Source organism: Artibeus jamaicensis, unplaced genomic scaffold (assembly GCF_021234435.1).
Source record: "Artibeus jamaicensis isolate MK-2021 breed Jamaican fruit bat unplaced genomic scaffold, CSHL_Jam_final contig_515, whole genome shotgun sequence".
NCBI classification, from domain to species: domain Eukaryota; kingdom Metazoa; phylum Chordata; class Mammalia; order Chiroptera; family Phyllostomidae; genus Artibeus; species Artibeus jamaicensis.
Genome location: NW_026521869.1, coordinates 2,199,152 through 2,219,743, shown reverse-complemented (window position 1 = coordinate 2,219,743; position 20,592 = coordinate 2,199,152). Strand labels below are relative to the sequence as shown.

General features: G+C 36.4%; 1 protein-coding gene across 5 annotated transcripts in view; it reads left to right on the top strand.

Moving 5' to 3' along the window:
- The window catches only part of CUL2 (cullin 2), a 136,716-nt gene that overhangs the window by 20,649 nt on the left and 95,475 nt on the right, over positions 1 to 20,592 (top strand). For 4 of the 5 annotated variants that reach the window (XM_037131555.2, XM_037131547.2, XM_037131537.2 and 1 more), the window contains one exon: positions 20,341 to 20,481. In XM_037131555.2, the coding sequence (XP_036987450.1) occupies positions 20,363 to 20,481 (119 nt within the window). In that variant the 5' untranslated portion in view covers positions 20,341 to 20,362. Of the gene's footprint in view, positions 1 to 14,378; positions 14,436 to 20,340; positions 20,482 to 20,592 lie in introns of all 5 variants that reach the window. The other variant, XM_037131527.2, reaches the window with a different exon arrangement.

Below are 20,592 nucleotides of genomic sequence, written 5' to 3'. Positions count from 1 at the left end.
GTTGCCTCTCATATGCCCTCAGCTGGGTATGTGATCTTCAACCCAGGCATTTGTCTTACTGGGTAGGGTATGGAACCAGAGACCTTTCATTTTGTAGGGGGACACTCAACCCAGTGAGCCAGATCAGTCAGGGCTTGCAAGACTACAAAAGTTTGCATAGTTTCTTTTGTGTTCCCTGTTTCTTATCTGCCTGTTCTCTTTATATGCTAGAAAAGTATTTGATATTATTGAAGGCAGTGTTTTCATGTATGTACTGTCAGTTAAAATCAGATAAATCAATGATGGGACCAGGCCTTGAATTTTAATATTTTGAAGACTTTTGACTAATGTTAAGTCTTGGAGAAACAAGCAGAAATTTGGAATGTTATCATGAGATTTATAGTAAATTATTGCTACTTGAAATGTGTGACTGATTCTCAGTTAACGGTTAATCACAATATTTGTTCAGAGTGGTCTGGTTCCTTGCTTGGGTTTGATCCTTAACAGTAATGTTTCTACTACATAGCAGATGTTAGCATCATTCTTTTGTTGTTCATTTCATTTTATGTTGCTACTTTGATTTATAAAGACCTGTTAGAGATACTGGAACCTTGCAGTTCCTTTGATTGTTCAAAGTTTTGCAACAACAAGCAGTGTTAGGATCATGATATTAACATCTGCAACAACTTTTGGGGTGCAGTTGAACCCTGTTGATTGAGTTACCTGGAGGAGGGGAGATGGAATATTTTCTCAAAGTTGCTTCAAGCATTATTACTTTGAAGAATTAAAAATATGAACTCATATTGTGTTCTTCAGTGAATTTATAATACTTTCTGTATTAGTTAGCATTGTGATTTTCAGTTAGCAGTGTTTAGCCAGGTCCTCTCTATATGAGTTGATCTACCTGTTTTTTTGCTGGCATTGTTCTTGGTTTAGGAACTTTAGTTTGATTTTTGTGGTTATTTTTATTATTGTTACCTCTCTTATTTTTTGCCTGAGGTTAAAGTAAGTAGCTAGTTTCTACATTGGAGAAATAAAATCTTTGATAGAAAATATTTAATAGTACTTTCTGAAGCATTAGGCACTAATTTTTACGTATAAGACCACTGTATGAAATATGTGTAGTGAGTTTGTTAAGTTTACTTAAACTCTAAATGTCCTATTTGAATATTTAGTTATTCAAAATATTTTAATTTATATACTTTTACATTGTAAGTGATGTTACTGTTGTTACTTAATCATTAGATTATAGTTTGTGTATGTGTCAGAGTTTTTCATTAATCAGGTTAACAGTTTATCATTTTTGTTTCTTTTATCAACTGTAAGCTTCTTGAGGGCAACATTTCTAGCACCTGGTAGAGGTCTGGAATATAGGCAATGTTTAGTAAGTATTAACTCAGTGACTTAAGTCTTGGTTCTAATGTAGGTAGCTTTTAAAATGATGAAATTTTGGATTTACGCTGTATAAGTAGTTTTTGAATTTCTGAACTTTTTAAAAAGTTCAGAATGCAGTTGAAGGAGAAAAAGTACATAATACCTAAAGCATTAAAAAAATTCTTTTTGAAATAATTTTATACTTAGAGATGTTGCAAAAACTGGTACAGAGAACTCATGTGTACCCTTTATCCAGCTTTCCTTAATGTTAACAATTTATATAACCAGAACACAATGATGAAAACCAGGAAATCAACATTGGTACAATACTATTAACTAAATTACACACCTTGGTTGAATCTCACCAGTTTTTCCACCAGTCTCTGTTTTCTGTGTTAGGATTTGATCTAGGATCAGACATGGCATTTAGTTGTGTTTCCCTAGTCATCTCTTCCAATCCATGATAATGTTTTAACTTTCATGACTGCCACATCTGTGATGAATGTGATCAGTTATTTTGTAGAATGTATCCTAATTTGAGTTTGATATTTTCTCGTTATTAGATTGAGGTTACGCATTTTTGGCAAAAATGCGCAACATCACTACACAAGTGATGTTGCGTCCTCAGTATATCATATCACAGGGTACAGGATGTCATTATATTGTATTAGAGATTATATTAACTCTCATTTAGTTAAGCTCATGTCTGTTAAATTTCTCCCCTTATAAAGTTATTAAATATTTTTCTCTTTGTAAATACTAGCTATCTTGGGGAAATTCTTAGTAACATTGCAGATATCTTGTTCTCAAACTTTTACCCAGTCCTGACAGCATTCTTTGGTAGCTCTTGCCTGTAAATATTATAGTGGGGTTCGCCTGATGGTGACCTTATATTTTTCTCATTTCCTTCTATACTTAGTGCAATTTTTCTGTAAGGAAGAACTGTCCCCTTGCCACATTTATTTATTCAGTAATTTGTTTATATCAGTACAGAGTTATAGATACTTATACTTGTTTTATTCTGTGGTTTATAATCTAATACTATAATTGCTTATTTTGTTCAGATTGTGCTCGCTATAGCCTTCAGGTTGGCTCTTTGTCTTTTTAGTATGCTCCATCTTCTTTAAGTCTTGTATTTTCTCTGCTGCAGGCTTAGAATCAGTCATTTTTTCAAGGAGCTCTGATTCCTTCTATTGGAGAGTGGTAGTTAGAAACCAAGATCTGGATGTTGTGCGTAGTCATTGTCTCTGAGATGAGGCCCTTAGGACTAGAAATATATTTATGTATACTAACCCCTAACCCATGCACACATAAACATCTGTATTTCTGTATCTTTTATTTTAAAATTTGTAAAAGATTTTGTTTATTTATTGTTACAGGGGAAGAGAAGGAGAGAAGTATCAATGTATGGTTGCCTCTCGTGTGTCCTCTGCTGGGAACTGGCCTACATCCCAGGCTTGTGGCCTGACTGGGAATCCAATCTCAGTGGCCATTGTTTGGTTCTCAGGCCTGTGCTCAATCCACTGAGCTACACCAGCCAGGGCATATATCTCTATCTTTTAATCTGTGTGTTTGTGTTAAAAACCATGGGTTCATGCTGATAACTGTCATGGTGGTCAAACACTATAGTTTATGCTACCCATCCAGCTTTCTATATAACTGCTAGTTTCTGGTAGCGAGACATAGAGCATACTTTAATAATAGTCATCATAACTATGTAAGTAGTAGGAAGTTACCAGATTAATGAGTGATGTGACAACAAGGAAAAGATCTTCAAGTAGTCCTCAGTCTTAAAAAATTTAAACTATATCACAAAATTTTTTGTTTTATTTGGTGTGTCTGAACTAAAAATAATGACATTTTGTCTTCATAGTTCTAAGTATTGTTTTGATTAGTAAGTATACATTTAAAGTTTTTTAGAGAGCACTTTGCACTGAAATTTAGATATTTTTGCATCAAAACTTTATTGTCCATTTAAGCACTTACAATAAGGACAGTTACAAAAAAAAAAGAATAAGGACAGTATTGTTTGTTTTATAGTTTCTTAAATTGTGATAAAATACACATAACATAAAATTTACCTTTTTAACCATTTTAAGTGGACAGTTCTCTGGCATTAATTGCACTGACAATGTCTCCATCACCATTATATGTTTCCAAAACTTTTTCATTACTCTAAATAGAAACTGCAACTATTAAGCAGTAACTCCTTATTCCCCTTTTTGCTAGCACCTGACAACTTCTAGTCTACTTTTTATCTATATGAATTTGCCTAGTCTAGGTACCTCATATAAGTAGCATCATAAAATATTGGTGCCTTCTGTCTTGGCTTATTTGAATTGACATAATATTTTCAAGGTTTATCCATGTTGTAGCATGTACTAACTCTATTCTTTTTTGTGTGTGTGACCAAATCATATTCCATTTAAGTATATGCCACATTTTGCTTATTCATTCTTCTGTTGATGGGTACTTGAGTTGTTTCTACCTTTTGGCTATTGTAAGTAATGCTGCAGTGAATATTGGAACACAGGTATCTTTTCTAGTCTGTGCTTTCAATTCCTTTGGGTAAATACAGTGGAGTGCAGTTGCTGTATGCATCTGGTAATTTTATCTTTAGCTTTTTGAGGACCTGCTAAAGTCTTTGCCTTAGTGGTTGCACCATTGTACATTCCTGCCAGCCATGGGCAGGAGTTCAAATTTTTCCATGTCCTCTCCAACATTAGTTATTTTCTACTTTTTGTTTGACTTCATAATAGCTGTTTTAACTGGGTGTGAATTGGTATCTTTGGGGTTTGGATTTGCATTTCCTGAATTACTCCTGATGTTGATGATCTTTTCATGTGCTTATTGACCATTTGTGTATCTTAGGAGATGCTATTCAAGTGTTTTGCCCATTTTTAAATTGGTTTTGTTGTTGTTGAGGTATAGTTCTCATATACTCTTATCAGATATATGACTTGCAAATTATTTTCTCACATTCTGAGGGTTGTCATTTTACTCTCTTGGTAGTGATCTTAGACGCATGAAAGTTTTAAATTTTGTTGAAAACCAATTTATCTGTGTTTTCTTTTTTTGCCTGTGCTTTTGGCATTGCATCCAAGAAATTGTTCCTGAATCCAATGTCACAAAACTTTTCCTTGGATTTTCTTCTAAGAATTTTATAGTTTTAGCTCTTACCTGTAGACCTTTGGTCCATTTTGAATTATTTTTGTATATAGTGTAAGTAAGGAAAATATTTTACATGGATTATTCATAGATATGTTAATGTTCGCATTTATACAGATAGATATATCTGACTAGTTTGGAATTTAATTTTTAGAGGGCTATAAGCGCAATTACTAAAAAGATAAACAAAGATGAAGGAACTTGTATGGTTTTATGATGGAAGGGATTGCATTTTTTCCTAACACAGATAAACATTAAATAAACTGCTTATGAGAAAAATGGAATGAAAGAAAGCCTTTTTAATGGGTAACATGGGAATGAAGTATGAGAAAGAGTGAAGGTATAAAAATTTCAGCAGCATTACAGTTTTGGTCTTTACTTGGTTCAAAAGAAAGGATGGAAAAGTAAAATTACAGTGGAGAGGAGAAAATAGTGCTAACTCATCTTAGCATTGTCTAGCACACCTGAAATATATTTATAAATATTGTCCTCTATACTGGGTTTATGTTGTACAGATGGAGAAAATGAAATAGCAGATAGCCTAGGATCACATTGTCATTGACAGAGCCAATTTAGAGAATTAGTTTCTTTCTCCCTTTTTTAAAAGTATTTTATTTATTTATTTTTAGAGAGGGGGGAGGGAGAAAGAGAGGGAGAGAAACACCTAGGTTAGTATGGTTGCCTCTTGCACGCCCCCAACTGGAGACCTGGCCTGCAACCCAGGCATGTGCCCTGACCGGGGATTGAACTAGCAACTCTTCCATTCACAGACCAGAATTCAGTCCACAGAGCCATACCAGCCAGAGCTAGAGGATTCATTTCTTGACTCACAAACTTTTCATTTTAAGACCAGAATTTTTTTTGGGGGGGGGAGGGGCAATATATTGAAATCTAGAAGAAACTTCCTTGGCCACCCTGACATTCAGCTTTTAGATTGCAACTTGCTGTCCTCCAGAAAGCTACACTTGCACTGTCATCCATCCATTTCCTCTTTCTTCAATGGCAAATAATAAAAATGCAGTAGAGAGCAGTGAATAAGAGCTTTGTGTTGAAGCCAGATAGATCCAGTTTAAATTCCAGGTTTGGTAGTTCATAATTCTGTGTATATTACCCTAATTTTCTAAATGTCAGTCTCTCGTCTTTAAAACAGGGCGAATAGTAGTGATTTTACGGTGATTCCAAGCAATTAATGAGATAATGTACATAATGTAATATGTTTAGTGTTTTCCCACAGGAGGGACACTGAACAGGATGTACTCTGCCAATTTTTTACCATTACCGTAACAACATCTAATTACAGAGTTGTAAATAAAATAATAATAATTTTTTATTAACTGCATAATTTTTATGTGCCAATCTTTCACTTTGCTTAAATTTGTTCTTTAGTATTCTCTTTGAGGCGATTGTAAATGAGTTTTTTTCTTAATTTCTCTTTCTAATGTTTCATTATTGGTATATAGAAATGTGGTTGGTTTTTGTGTATTGATTTTGTGTTGTGCAACTTTAACAATTTTTTTGTGGAGTCTTTAGGTATTTTTGTATATAATATGTCATCTACAGATAGTGACAGCTTTACTTCTTTCTTTCTAATTTTATACCTTTCATTTTTCTTGCTTAATTGCTCTGGCTAGGATTTTCAATATGTTGTTAAATAATAGCGACAAGAGTGTAGAATATGAATGTGGGTGGGTTTGTCATGTATGGCCTTATGTAGAGGTACATTCCCTTTATAGCTGCTTTGTTTAGAGTTTTTATTATAAAGGAATGTTGAATTCTGTTATGCTTGTTCTGCATCTGTTGAGATGATCATTGATTTTTATTGTTCCCTTTGTTAGTGTGGTATATTACATTGATTGATTTGTGCATGTTGAACCATCCTTGTATCCCTGGAATAAATCCCATTGGATCATGGTATATGATCCTTTTAATGTTATTGAATCTGGTTTGCTAATATATTTTAGAGAGGGGGGAGGGGAGGGAGAAAAGAATAGAAACATCAATCTGAGAGAGAAACATTGATAAGTTGCCCTAACCAGGGACCAAACCTGCATCAGAGGCATGCCCCCTGACCAGGGATTGAACCTATGACCTTTCAGTTTGCGAGAAGATGCTCAAGCAACTGGACATGTTTGCTAATATTTTGTTGAGGATTTTTGCATCTGTGCTCATTGGGGATATAGACCTATAATTTTCTGTTCCTGTGGCATCCTTGTTTGATTTTGGTATCAGGGTAGTGCTGGCCTTAAAAAAAAAATTTTTTTTAAGATTTTTAATGTTTTTTTTTTAGAGGTAGGAAGAGAGGAAGAAAGAGAGGGAGAGAAACATTGACATGGGAGAGATACATTGATCAGTTGCCTATCACACACCCCCAACTGGGGACTTGGTCCACAACCCAGGCATATGCCCTGACTGGGAATCGAACTAGCGACCCTTTGGTTTGCAGGCTGGCACTCAGTCCACTGAGCCACATCAGCCAGGGCAGAGCTGGCCTTATGAAATGAGTTTGATAGTGTTTCTTCTACTTCTTTTTTTTGGAAGAGTTGAAGAGGATTGGTGTTAACTTTTTTATTTGAATATTTGGTAGAACTCACCAGTAAAGCCATCTGGTCCTAGATTTTGTTTGTTGGGAGGTTTTTGATTCTTGATGCAACCCTCTCTAATAATCTGTTTGTTCAGGTTTTCTGTTTCTTCGTGAGTCAGTCTTGGTAGGTTCTGTGTTTCTAGGAATTTATCCATTTCTTCTAGGGTGTCAAAATTGTTGGCATGTCATTGTTTGTATTTCTGTGCTATCATTTGTAATGTCTCCTTCATTTCTGATTTTATTTGAGTTCTCTCTCTCTTTTGTTCTTGATGAGTCTAGCAAAAGGCTTATGAGTTTTGGGCCAAAGGGTTGTCAATTTTGTTTATCTTTTCAAAATAATAGCTCTTAGTTTCATTGATCTTTTCTATTGTCTAATAAGTCTCTATTTCATTTATTCGTACTGTGATCTTCATTATTTTCTTTCTTGTATTAACTTTGGGCTTTGTTTATTCTTTTTCAAGTTCCTTGAGGTAAGAAATAAGGTTTATTTGAGGTTTTTTGTTTGTTTGTTTCTTGTTGTAGGCATATAGCACTATGAACTTTTCTCTTAGCACTGCTTTTGCTGTATCCCATAAGTTTTGGTATATTGGATCTCCATTTTCATTTGTTTTAAGGTAATTAAGATTTTTTTCCTTTGTCCATGCTACTGGTCACTGAGTAGCATGTTGTTATAATCTCCACATAGCTTTATTAACTCAAAAGAATAAACTATGTATTTTTTCTTTTTAAATTTATTTTTTGTTGTTCAAGTACAGTTATCTCCATTTTCACCTGTACCACAGCCCTCCACTCCCCCCTTCCTCGTCTTCCATCCTCAAACCTACCCCCTTTGGCTTTGTCCGTGTGTCCTTTATACATGTTCCTTGATTGCCCTTCAGCTATTTTCCCCCATTATCCCTCTCTTCCCTCCCCTCTGGTTACTGTCAGTTTGTTCTTTATTTCAATGTCTTTGGTTGTATTTTGCTTGCTTGTTTGTTTTGTTGATTAGGTTCCAGTTAAAGGCGAGATCATATGGTTTTGGTCCCTCACCACCTGGCTTATTTCAGTTAGCACAATGCTGTCCACTTCCATCCATGCTGTTGCAAAGGGTAGGAGTTCTTTCTTTCTGCTGCATAGTATTCCATTGTGTAATTGTACCATAGTTTTTTAGTCACTCATTTACTAGCGGTGCTTAGGTTGCTTCCAACACTTACTTGGCTTTTGTAAATTGTGCTGCTATAAACATTAGGGGACAAAACAACCCAATTAAAAAATGGGCAAAGGACCTGAACAGCATAAACTACATTTTGCATGCTCACAACTGTCAGCCTACCTTTGCCAACCATGTGTTACCAACACATGGTTACCAACAGGTTGCTACCTTTGCCAGCCTTAGTGTTTTCTTCTTGTAATTCATTTCTAGTTTCCTACTACTGTGGCTAGACAAGATGCTTGATATGGTTTTGGTTTTCTCAAGTTTTTAAAGACTTGTTTTAGGGCCTAATATATTATCATCTGTCCTGGAGAATGTTCTGTGTACATCTGAGAAGACTATGTATTCTGTTGCTTTTTGATGGAATGTTCTGTATATCTGTTAAGTTTGATATAATGTGTTATGTAAGGCTGATGTTTCCTTCTGATTTTCTGTCTGTATGATCTACACATTGATGTAAGTGGGGTATTAAAGTCCCTCCTCATATTATATTGCTGTCTATTTCTTCCTTTAGGTCTGTTTTATTTTCTTTATGTATTTAGGCATTCTTATGTTCAGCAAATAAATATTTGAAATATGATATTCTCTGTTTGAATTGGCCCCTTTATCATCAAGATCCCTTATTTGTCTCTTACTACAGTGTGTTTCAAAGTGTACTTTTTTCTTATAGAACTCTAGCTACTACAGCTTTCTTTTGATTTTTATTTGCATAGAATATTTTTCCATCCTTTCACTTTTAGTCTGTGTATGTCCTTATGCTTGTAGGCAGCATATAGATGAGTGTTTTTTTTTAAATCTATTCAGCCACTTTATACTTTTTGATTAGAGAATTTAGTTCACTTACATTTAAAGAATTATTGATATGTATGTTCTTACTGCCATTTTGCTTACTGTTTTCTGACTGTTGTTTAGTTCTGTCTGTTCTGTTACTCTCTTCCTTTGTGGTTTGATGATTTTCTTTTTTCTATTTTTTATTTTTTAATATATTTTATTGATTATGCCATTACAGTTCTATTCCCCTCCACCCTGCAAACCTCGTCCTTCACAATCCCCCCCTTTAGTTTATGACCATGTGTCTCAAGTTTAGATTCTATATTTCCCATACTATTCTTGCCCTCCCCCTATCTATTTTTTACCTACTGTCTATGCTACTTATTTTCTCTATCTTCTCCCCACTTCTTCTCCTCCCACTCCTCTGTTGCTAACCCTCCATGTGATCTCCATTTCTATGGTTCTGCTCCTGATCTAGCTGTCCTCTTAGTTTGCTTTTGTTTTAGGTGTGGTTGATAACTGAGTTTGCTGACCTTTCACTGTTCATCTTTTTTATCTTCTTTTTCATAGATAAGTCCCTTTAACATTTCATATAATAAGGGCTTGGTGATGATGATCTCCTTGAATTTGATCTTATCTGAGAGGCACTTTATCTGCCCTTCCATTCTAAATGATAGCTTTGCTGGATAGAGCAATCTTGGTTGTAGGTCTTTGGATTTCATGACTTGGAATGCTTCTTTCCAGCCCCTTCTTGCCTGTAAGGTCTCTTCTGAGAAATCAGCTGACAGTCTGATGGGAACTTCTTTGTAGGTGACTGTCCCCTTGTCTCTTGCTGCTTCTAGGATTCTCTCCTTCACTTTGATCTCGGCTAATGTAATGATGATGTGCCTTGGTGTGTTCCTTCTTGGGTCCAACTTCTTTGGGACTCTCTGAGCTTCCTGGATTTCCTGGAAGTCTATTTCCTTTGCCGGATCAGGGAAGTTCTCCTTTATTAGTTGTTCAAATAAGTTTTCCACTTGTTGCTGTTCCTCTTCCCCGTCTGGTACCCCTGTAATTCAGATGTTGGAACGTTAAAGATGTTCCTGGAGGTTCCTAAGCCTCTCCTCATGTTTTTGAATTCTTGTTTCTTCATTCTTTTCTGTTTGGTCATTTTTTTCTTCTCACTCCCTTGATTTGAGTCCCAGTTTCCTTTCCATCACTAATGGTTTCCTGTGCATTTCCATTCAGTTCAATTAGTTTAGCCTTCATTTGTTCCTCTAATTTGTGACTAAAATCAACCAGTTCTCTGAGCATCCTGATCACCAGTGTTTTGAACTGTGTATCTGATACGTTGGCTGTCTCTTGGTCACTTAGAAGTGTTGGCTCTGGGGCTTTGAGGTGTTCTTCTTGAGTCATAATGTTTTGGTCTGTTTGTGCCAGTTACATACGAGGCGTGGAGCCTTGGGTGTTCACCAGGGAAGGGTGACCCAGTCACTGGGTTGTGACACTCACTGCACGTGGGGCGGGGTCAGAGAGGGGCAATGGCGCTTTTTCCACACTCTCTCGGATTTCAGCCTCCTCTACTGCTTCCTGCAAGCAAAGCGGGCCCCCCCTGCTGCCGGATCCTGGGTGTGTGGACCTGTGTACCCTTTAGGACCCTGTGGGTCTCTCCAACAAACTCTCTGTGAGCCTGGGAGCTTCTCCTGGCACCTCGACCCCAAAAGTTTTTCCAGTTGGTGCTTTTAGGCTTTAATTTCTGTCACTGGGGCCCTAGCCTGCTCGGTCTGTCTCACTGCTTGCTCCTTGGCCTGGTTTATCTGAGTGTGAATGTGTGACTGTGGTCAGCCAGCCACCTTGCACTCCCACTGAGTCCGCCCGTTGCCACCCCACACCTGGGATCTGCCAACCGCTGCCTGCATGCCTGGGTGGGTCTGGCCACTTTTCCTGCACGACCCACTCCGCCAGCCACTGACTTTGCCCCTCTTACCAGTCTGGCTGAATGGTTCGTTGTTGTCGGACTTCCATACAGTTCAATTTTCTGTGTTTTGGTTGCGTTCTTGTTACTAAAACTTTTTTGTCTTTAAACTTGGTTGTGTGAGGAGGCACAGTGTTAACACCTATGCCTCCATCATGACTGGAAATCTGCCCCTTTGTTTTTCTGTGTTTATCTGGACGGCTTTGTTTTTAAAATCTGTATAACTGCTGTTCTGAAAAATTCCTGTGCCTTTCTCCTGTTTCTGGGATCACAGATCTTTCTTGCTTCATTCCCTCCTGATAAAGAATATATTCTATTGTATTTGCCTGAGGAAAAAAATGTTGCATTGGAAAATTATTTGCCATCACTCTTGGTAGAGAATTCTAGGTGATTATTTTCCCTGAGAATTTTAAAGGAGTTGCCTTATATTACCTTTTAGCTTCCAGGATTGCTATTAGGAAAGCTAAAGACTTCCCAATTTCTAATCTGTCGTAATCTGTTTTTCTTTTTTGGAAACTTTTGGAATCTTTATCCCAAGTATTTTAATATGTCAGAAGTGCCTTGTTATTTATTTTTATGATAAAAAAAACTCTGGGTATTGAGTAGGCCCTTTTTATTTTAAAAAAAATATTTATTTATTTTTAGAGAGGGGATAAGGGAGGGAGAAAGGCAGGGAAAGAAACATCAATGTGTGAGACATGCATCTATTGATTGCTGCTTGCATGTCCCCACCTGGAGACTTGGCCTGCACTGGGAATCAAACCAGTGACCCTTCAGTTTGCAGGCCAGCACTCAATCCACTGAGCCACATCAGGTAGAGCATGAATAGTTTCTTTTTAATTGGAAAACTCATGTTCTCCAGTTCTGGGATATATAGATGAAAAAGAGGTTTCTATGAAAAGTGACCTCATATGGTGATCTAATCATAAATTCCTAACTGGGCAGGTCATGATAGGTAGTGATGCCCTAGGCATATAACTTCTTTACTAAAAGGCTTATTTTTACCTTAAGTAAGCCCTGTCTGTTGTTTCTGTGCATCTAGATTAGCATACCTTTGAAATGTCCCTTTTCAGACCCCTTATTCTAAAGCATGCCCTCCCTCAAGAGAGCATATAATCTTTTTTTTAATAATTAAAATTTTTCAATGACAGTTAATATATAATGTTATATTAGTTGCAAGGGTACAACATAGTGATTAGACATTTATATTACATAAAAAGTGATCACCCCAATAATTCTGGTGCTGATCTGACACCATGCATAGTTATTACATTATTGTTAATTATATTCCCTATGCTGTACTTTACATCCCTGTGAATTTTTTTATACTAGGCACTTTGTACATTTTAAAGAACATATAATCTTGAAGTGTAATCTAATAAATGCCTTGCTTTCTCCTGCATTAATGTAATCTTTCTATGTTCCCTCTTAATCTCAACTGCATAAAAGAAACTGTAAAATATTCTCTGAAGCATTTTTTTTTTTTTCAGTTTCTTGAGATCTTGCTTCTAGGTATATCCTCTGTTCAACTCACATAAATTTCTGTAGAAATTTTCTATAGGTTTGAATGTGCTTATGTTGACATATATTTTTAGTAATACTGTCTCTAATTTTCTAGAATGCTTATTGATTGAATGTTAGACCTCTTAGATTAATACTCTTTTCTTAGCTTTCTGATTTTTCCTGTACTTAATTTCCCTCGTATTTATGAAACTATTAATGATTTTTTTTTTACCCTTTTACTTTGGAAAATCACAAAGCTATTACAAAAAATTAGTAGTATAATAAATCCCTATGTACTTGTCACTTATCCCCAACAATGATCTATTCATAAGCAAGTCATTCAGTTTTAAAGCAAATCTCAGATAACGCTCATAACATTCTTAAACATTTTAGAATGTGTTCCTAACAGAGAAGGACTCTGATTTAAAATAAGACACATTTTATAATTATCATTATAAAAATTTAATTCTTTAGCCATGATTGATGTGGCTGTATGGGTTGCGCATCACCCCGCAAACCAAAAGGTTGCTTGTTGAAATCCAGGTCAGGGTACATGTCTGGGTTGCAGGCCATGTTCCTCCTGTTGGGAGCTTGTGAGAGGTAACTTATAGATTTTCGCTCATACATAGATGTTTCTCTCTCTCTCTCCTACCTTCCCTCCTCTCTAAAAATAATAAATAAATAAAATCTTTAAAAATTTAATTCTTTAAAGTCTTCAAATACTCCCATCATTGTTAAAAATTTAGGGGTATCAAATATTTTTAAAAGTGTTAAATCTACATTCAAATAAGATCAATTGCAGTGATTGATGAAAGTCCTTTTTTATTCTGTTCTGATTCCCCCTTCATACGTCTCTTCCTCCCTCCTTTTCTCTTCTCTTTGTCTAATACATGTGTGCATAGTTTATTGAAGAAATCTGATTATCCAGTAATCAGTTTCCTACAGAATGAATTTTGCTGACTTGCATTTTGGGCATTAGTAATGCTTATATATATGCTATGTATAGCATGAAAGGCATACAGAAGGCATTTATAAATGGTAAAAATAATGATAAGATTGCATTTTCTATCATTAATAAATATGTATAGCAAATGCAACTTAAATTGTTATCAAAGTCTGTAGAAGGGAACCTTGTTAATGTCTATGTAAAAGAAATCTACTGATAATCCATTGTAAAAAATCATTTAACTCAAAACTCCTGATATTAAACTAGGCATTTTAATTTTGGAGAACTCATCTTATGTCATATCAAACATAGTAGACTGGATCTAGATACAGGGAAACAGTAAAATACTACTAAGATTAAAGAAATCCTTATTTATTAATGTGGAATACTTCCCAGATACACTGTTCAGTAAATATACTATTGAGTAGTACACTACCATTTATATAAAACAGATGAAAAAGATCGTGTGAATAAGTAATTTATATAAAAGGGAGGATAACAAACCATATATATGTGTAAAATACACCCAGACATAGTCAGTATTGCCTCCAGTGGTGAGAGCTGGTGACTAGAGCACAGGAGTGAAAGGGAGACTGAGATTTCAGAATTTACAGCCATGTAAATATACCTTTTCTTCTCTTCCCTCATTAAATCGCCCTAAAATTTTTGACAGAATTTTTATTTCAGTTTTTAAATTTGTAACAGCTTTATTGAGATATATGCAAGTACCATCCAGTGTACCCATTTAAAATGTAAAATTCATTGGTTTTTAGTACATTTACAGAGTTGTGCAACCATTATGACAATCAATTTTAGAACATTTTTATCACCTAATTTAGCAGGTACTTGCCATTTCTCCCCAAGTCCCCTAGCTCTTAAGCAACCACTAAAACACTTTCTGTCTCTACAGATCAAGCTAATGGAATAATACAGTATGTGTTCTTATGTGACCAACTTCATTCTCCAGGTATAATATTTTTGAGGTTCACCCATGTTGTAACATCTGTTAGTACTTTATTCCCCATATTTCAGAATAGTAATCCTTTCAAAGGAATAAACTACATTCTGCTGATCCATTTATCAGTTGATAAGACATTTGAGTTATTTCTACTTTTTGGCCTTTATGAATAATGCTGCTATGAACATTTATTTGTGTATAAGTTTTTGTGTAAACCTGTTTTCTCTTGGGTATATACCCAGAGTTTGAATTGGTAGGTCATATGGCAACTCTATGTTTATATAAATCACTTTTGTAATTATTTAAGTTTCTATTATTGACTATTTAGAAATGGTGCTCTAATCTACAAGAGAATATCTAATCTACAAGCCATTTTCCAATATGAGGGAAAATGTCAAAATATAATTAACATTGACATGTTATCTGGAAATGTAATTAAATGCCTATTTTTATTTTGTCTTTTAAATATATTTAGGCCTATGATTTATTTTCAGAGCGCATAACACTCATGTGCCTTAGTAGTACCTATGTGTCTACGTGTTAAAAACCCAAATGTCACATGAGTGTAACTCAAAAGAAAGCTAGAGGAAATTGTGGTAATGTGAGATTTGAACTATATTTTTTAGTTATATGTGCTTTCTTATTGGGCAAGCAGAGTTTTAATAGACGATTTCTGCTGTTGGTTTGTTAGATTTTAGTGTGTTTCACTAAGCTTATGCTTCTCTCACCTTGTCTTCCACGTTTCATTGAAGAATCACTACACAGGTACCCCATCCTACCATAAATCTGTTGGTGTCAGCAGAGAAGTCAGTGACAGTGATTAATCTCTGCAGCTATTAAAACAATTTTAACTAGTGTGTATAATATCCCATTTTTACAAGGAGAGAAAAGTAATGTAAAGGGTATATTGCCAACATTTTGTTATATTGTTACACAATAGTCCCTGCCCTTAAGAAAAGCTCAGATAATTACAGTAGATGTAGGCACAGAGTTATGTAATATGTAAGACAGGTTACCTGGCCTAGCTTAAGTTGGCTCAATAAAGTTTCTTTTAAAAATATTTTATTGATTATGGTATTATAGTTTCAATTTTCCCTCCTTTATTGCCCTCCACCCGATAACCCCATTCCCTCTTGCACTCCCCCCCCCCCGCTTAGTTCATATCCATGAGTCATGCATATAAGTTCTTTGGCTTTTCTATTTCCTATACTGTTCTTAATGTTTCCCTCTGTAATTTGTACCTGCCAATTTGTACTTCTTAATCCCTGCACCTTTTCCTGCTTTCTCCCCCTTCCTACTGATAACCCTCCAATTGATCTGCATATCCGTCTATGATGATGTACCTGTTATGCTTGTTTGCTTAGATCTGTAGATTCAGTTGTTGATAGTTGTGAATTTGTTGCCATTTTAATGTTTAAACTTCCTAGTGCTTATATAGTTCCTTTAACATTTCACGTAATAATGGCTCGGTAGTGATGGACTCCTTTAGCTTTTGCCTTGTCTGGGAAGAACTTTATCTGCCCTTCCATTCTAAATAGTAGCTTTGCTGGACAGAGTAATGTAGGTTGTAGGTCCTTGCTTTTCATTACTTTGAATACTTCTTGCCAGTCCCTTGTAGCCTGCAAAGTTTCTTTTGAGAAATCAGCTGATAGTCTTATGGGAACTCCTTTGCAGGTAACTATCTGCTTTTCTCTTGCTGCTTTTAAGATTCTTTCTATCTTTAACCTTTGGCATTTTACTTATGATGTAAAATTCATTGGAGGTTTACATTATCAGTCTGGGTATGGACATCTTTGGGTCCAATTTGTTTAGGATTCTCTGTGCTTCCCAGACTTGTATCTTTATTTCCTTCACCAATTTAGGGAAGTTTTCTTTCATTATTTTTTCAAATAAGTTTTCAGTTTCTCCCTCTTCGTCTTCATCTTCCGGCTCCCCTATGATTTGGATTTTGGTATGTTTGGAGATGCCCCTGGGACTCCTTATTCTATCCTTGTGTATTTTAATTCTTTGTTCTTCTGATTGAATGCTTTTTTTCTTCCTTATGTTCCAAGTCATTGATTTGATTCTTGGCCTCAGCCCCTCCACTGTTAGTTCCCTGTAGATTTTTTTCTTTATTTAATTTAATGCAACCTTTATTTCTGCCTGACTCTTTTTTATACTGTTGCAGTATCCAAAGAGTTATTTGAGCATCCTGATAACCATTGTTTTAAACTCTGCATCTGATAGGTTGCTTATCTCCATTTTGTTCAGTTCTTTTTCTGGAGTTTTGTTTTGTTCTTTCATTTGGGCCATATTTCTTTGTCTTCTCATTTTGGCAGTTTACTTGTGTTTGTTTCTGTGTATTTGTTAGAACTGCTTTGACTCCCTGCCTTAGTAGCATTGCTTATTGTAGGAAAAGCACCTATAAATTGTGTTGGGTGGGGCCTTAGGTAATTGCCAGGACAGGGCAACCTATGTCATTACTTTGTGGCTCTATGTTGGGGGAGGGCTCAGAGAGGGGACAGTGCCACTGCCAAGCCTCTGGAGATTCGCCCAGGAGGAAGCTGTCTCCTGACACTAACCCTGTTGCCATCATTTCACTTTCTCCCCATATGCCACTTGTGCCCTTCCATTTGTGGTCCTGGTGCTGGATCTCAGAGGGAGTGGGTCTGTATACGTCCTGAGACCTTTGCAGGCCTCTTAAGAGGAGTCTCCTGAGCATCCTGCAGTTTCTTCTACCCTTTGCACCCCCACTGATTTTTGCAGCCAGAAGTTATTGGACTTAGCTTCCTAGTGCTGGAACCCTGGGCTGGGTGTTCTGGATTGGGGTTGCGGTTGCAATCCCAAGGTGGTATCCCAATTTTTTTTCTACCATGTGTGAATGTAGGACAGCCTGTTCTGCCGCCTCTCTGTGCCTCTCCACACATCTCCACCCCTCCTACCTGTCTAGATGAATGTGGCTTCTTTAAATCCTCAGTTGTCAGACTTCCATACATCTGATTTTTCTGGCAGATCTGGGCATTATTTGTTTTGTAGTCTAGTTGTAATTTTTGCTATGAGGCAAAGTGTGAGGAGGTAATTGTGTGAGGAGGCAAAGTGTGTTTACCTGCACCTCCAATTTGACTGGAAGTCTCAAAGTACATTCCTTGGGAAAGTTTCTTAAAAGCAAATGTACTGGATGGACCAAGGCTTTAATATTGGTAATAGTTACTTGAATGGGTGGAAAGTGGAGGTAAGGAAAATAAAATAATTTTAGGTATAAAAAACAAGGGTAAAGGCAGGTTATATGAATCAGTTCACTGACCTCTAAGCAGAGAAATTAATGGATTATGATGTCAAAGAATTCCATAGGAAGAAGCTGGAGAGGTGCTTAAGTCTAAGGTTAATCATGGAAGCTTGGTATACCATGTAGTCATTAAACTAAATGTTGTGCATAGTGGAAAGCATCAAAACAAAAGAATGACATGCTTAACTTTTTGGTTTAGATAGGTTACTTTTGTCCTTGAATACCTGATGTGATATTCTAATCTTTTTGATGGTCAATAACTTTTCTTTGTTGCCTGCTGTATCCTCAGAGCCTAGAATAATGCCTGGCAAATATTTAAATGTTCACTAAAAATGTTAGTAAGGTAGTATAGTTGTATATAGCAGTTGAATGCTTGGGCTCAAGTACAGATCTGAATCCTGATGCCACCAATAGGTAACTCTGTGGTCTTTTTTCTTTTTTAAAGATTTTATTTATTTATCTTTAGAGGGGAAGGGAAGGAGAGAGAGAGAGAAACATCAATGTATGGTTGCCTCTCATGTGTCCCCTGCTGGGACCTGGCCTACAACCCAGGGATGTGCCCTGACTGGGAATTGAACCGCAATCGTTTGGTTTGCAGGCCCACGCTCAATCCACTGAGCTGCACCAGCCAGGGCATGATCTTAAGCAAGTTTCTTAATCACCCTTTGACTTAGCTTTCTTATCTAGGAAACGTAGAGAACAGTGAGACCTACCTAATCAGATTAAATGAGTTTATATAAAGCTCTTAGAGTATCGCCAGGCTCATAGTAAGCACTATATAAATATTGTTATTATTATTTCTTTTATGAATGAAAGATTAATACAAACTAGAGCTGCTAAGGGCCTGTCTCAGAGCATATGAAGGGTTACAGAGGAAGGGATGGATTTAAGAAATACTCAGAAACACAGTTAGATAGGATATGGTAAATAAGGATGAAAAGGAATTAAGGTTAATTCCCTGGTATAAAGGTGTAGAGCGTTAGGTTCTCTCTCCTCTATAGTGTTCTTGCCCCCATCCCCCACCAGCACCCAACACACACGCGCGCGCGCACACACACACACACACACACAGTTAAGTTATGACCAATTCATTCCTGTTAGTATAGGAAATTTAAGGCTGGAGGTGGGGTCTCTGGTATGTGGAGGAAACCGCTAATGAATTGTGGTACTCCCTCTTCTTGTGGATTTTTGTTTGGCTTCTCTTTGATTCCTTTTCTTTTTCTTCTTTAAATCTGTTCCTTGGACTCCTCTTGAATTCTTTTCTCCATAGGCCAGAAACATGAGAAGGACTAGGGTCACCTCAGGTTGTGGGTTGAGAGTGTTCAACTGGTTTCCTTTGCCTTGTTTTCTTTTCTTTTTAAAAAATATTTTTTTAAATTTATTTTTAGACAGAGGGAAAGGAGGGAGATAGGGAGAGAAACATCAGTGTGTGGTTGACTCTCACACACCCCCTACTAGGGACCTGGCCTACAACCCAGGCATGTGTCCTGACTGGGAATTGCACTGGCAACTCTTTGGTTCACAGGCTGGCGCTCCATCCACCAAGCCACACCAATAATGACAGCTCCTTTTCTTTCTTTATGCTTCCCTCCCCACCCCATTATTTTTCTATCCCCCTTTTTCCCCCAGTGACAGAGCAGAGAACACATTTATCCTCCTTTTCTGGCCTGGCTACAGACTAGCTTGGTGTTTCACACTCCCAGTAATAAGGGAAAAGGAGGGAGAATATTAAAACACGTGCCAGAAAAGTATTCCCTTGTGCACTTAAATTTAACTTTAAAAGATAAATTTAAAATTTAACTGTAAATTAAATTTGTTTTAATTCTGGTGTGATATTGAGAAGGATTTGAATGTAGTCAGTGAAGCAAGTTTCTGTAGCCTTGGACCTTTTTGTTCTAGAAATCAGCTAACTCCCAGAGTACAGCTTGTCTGCCGGGCAAAAGGAGTCTTGTTGTTCACTACCATGCTGGTCAAATTCTGAGCCAAGGGTTTCACGCTAGTTGTACTTTTCATTAGAGTAGTGGGGCTGGATACCCTAAGAATGCGAGAAAGAGCAGCCCTGATATTTCTTTGAAATCTTTTACTTTAACATAATGATTCATGTGAATTTTGTATTCTACTCTACAATTCATCTTTGTCTGTTTTAATATACATTTCCTTCCTAATTTTTTTTTTACCTAAACCGATGCTCCAGGAAGATAAATTCTTCCATTTTCTTATGTGTTCTTACATTCCCCTGCATCCTACCTCATTCTCCAGAATAAGGATTTGCAGCCAAACCATTTTATTGAGTGTTTCTTGCATATTTCTCGTGATAGAAGATAACTTTTGGCTATTTGGATCACAGCTCCTTTTTCTTAATGTTTTAAATGAGGGGCTGCTAATTATTGGGAATAACACTCCTGATTATAAATAGTTTGTACTAAAAGCTTTCCAGTTCCTAGAGTTTGTAAAGAATGCAAATATTCTGTGGAATTCCTGTATGGATAGTCATACAAAGATAATAGCCAGTGTGTATTGTGCTCTTACTGTGTTCCAGGTTCTGCTCTCACACTTTCCGTCTGTTATGCTGTTTAATTATATAGTGCTTTAAAATCGAATAACTGATCGTGTAGAACTCATGCTAATGTGGCTATTTATAATCAACAGATTTCAACACTAAACTTGCACAATGTCTTTGAAACCACGAGTAGTAGATTTTGATGAAACATGGAACAAACTTTTAACGACAATCAAAGCTGTTGTCATGTTGGAATATGTCGAAAGAGCAACATGGAATGATCGCTTCTCGTATCCTTTTATTGGCACCGATTAATGTTCTTGTATTAATAATGATATTATATTGATAAATGTATCAGTGAACACTAATACATATTTTAAAGTTGATAAACTTGTTAAAAT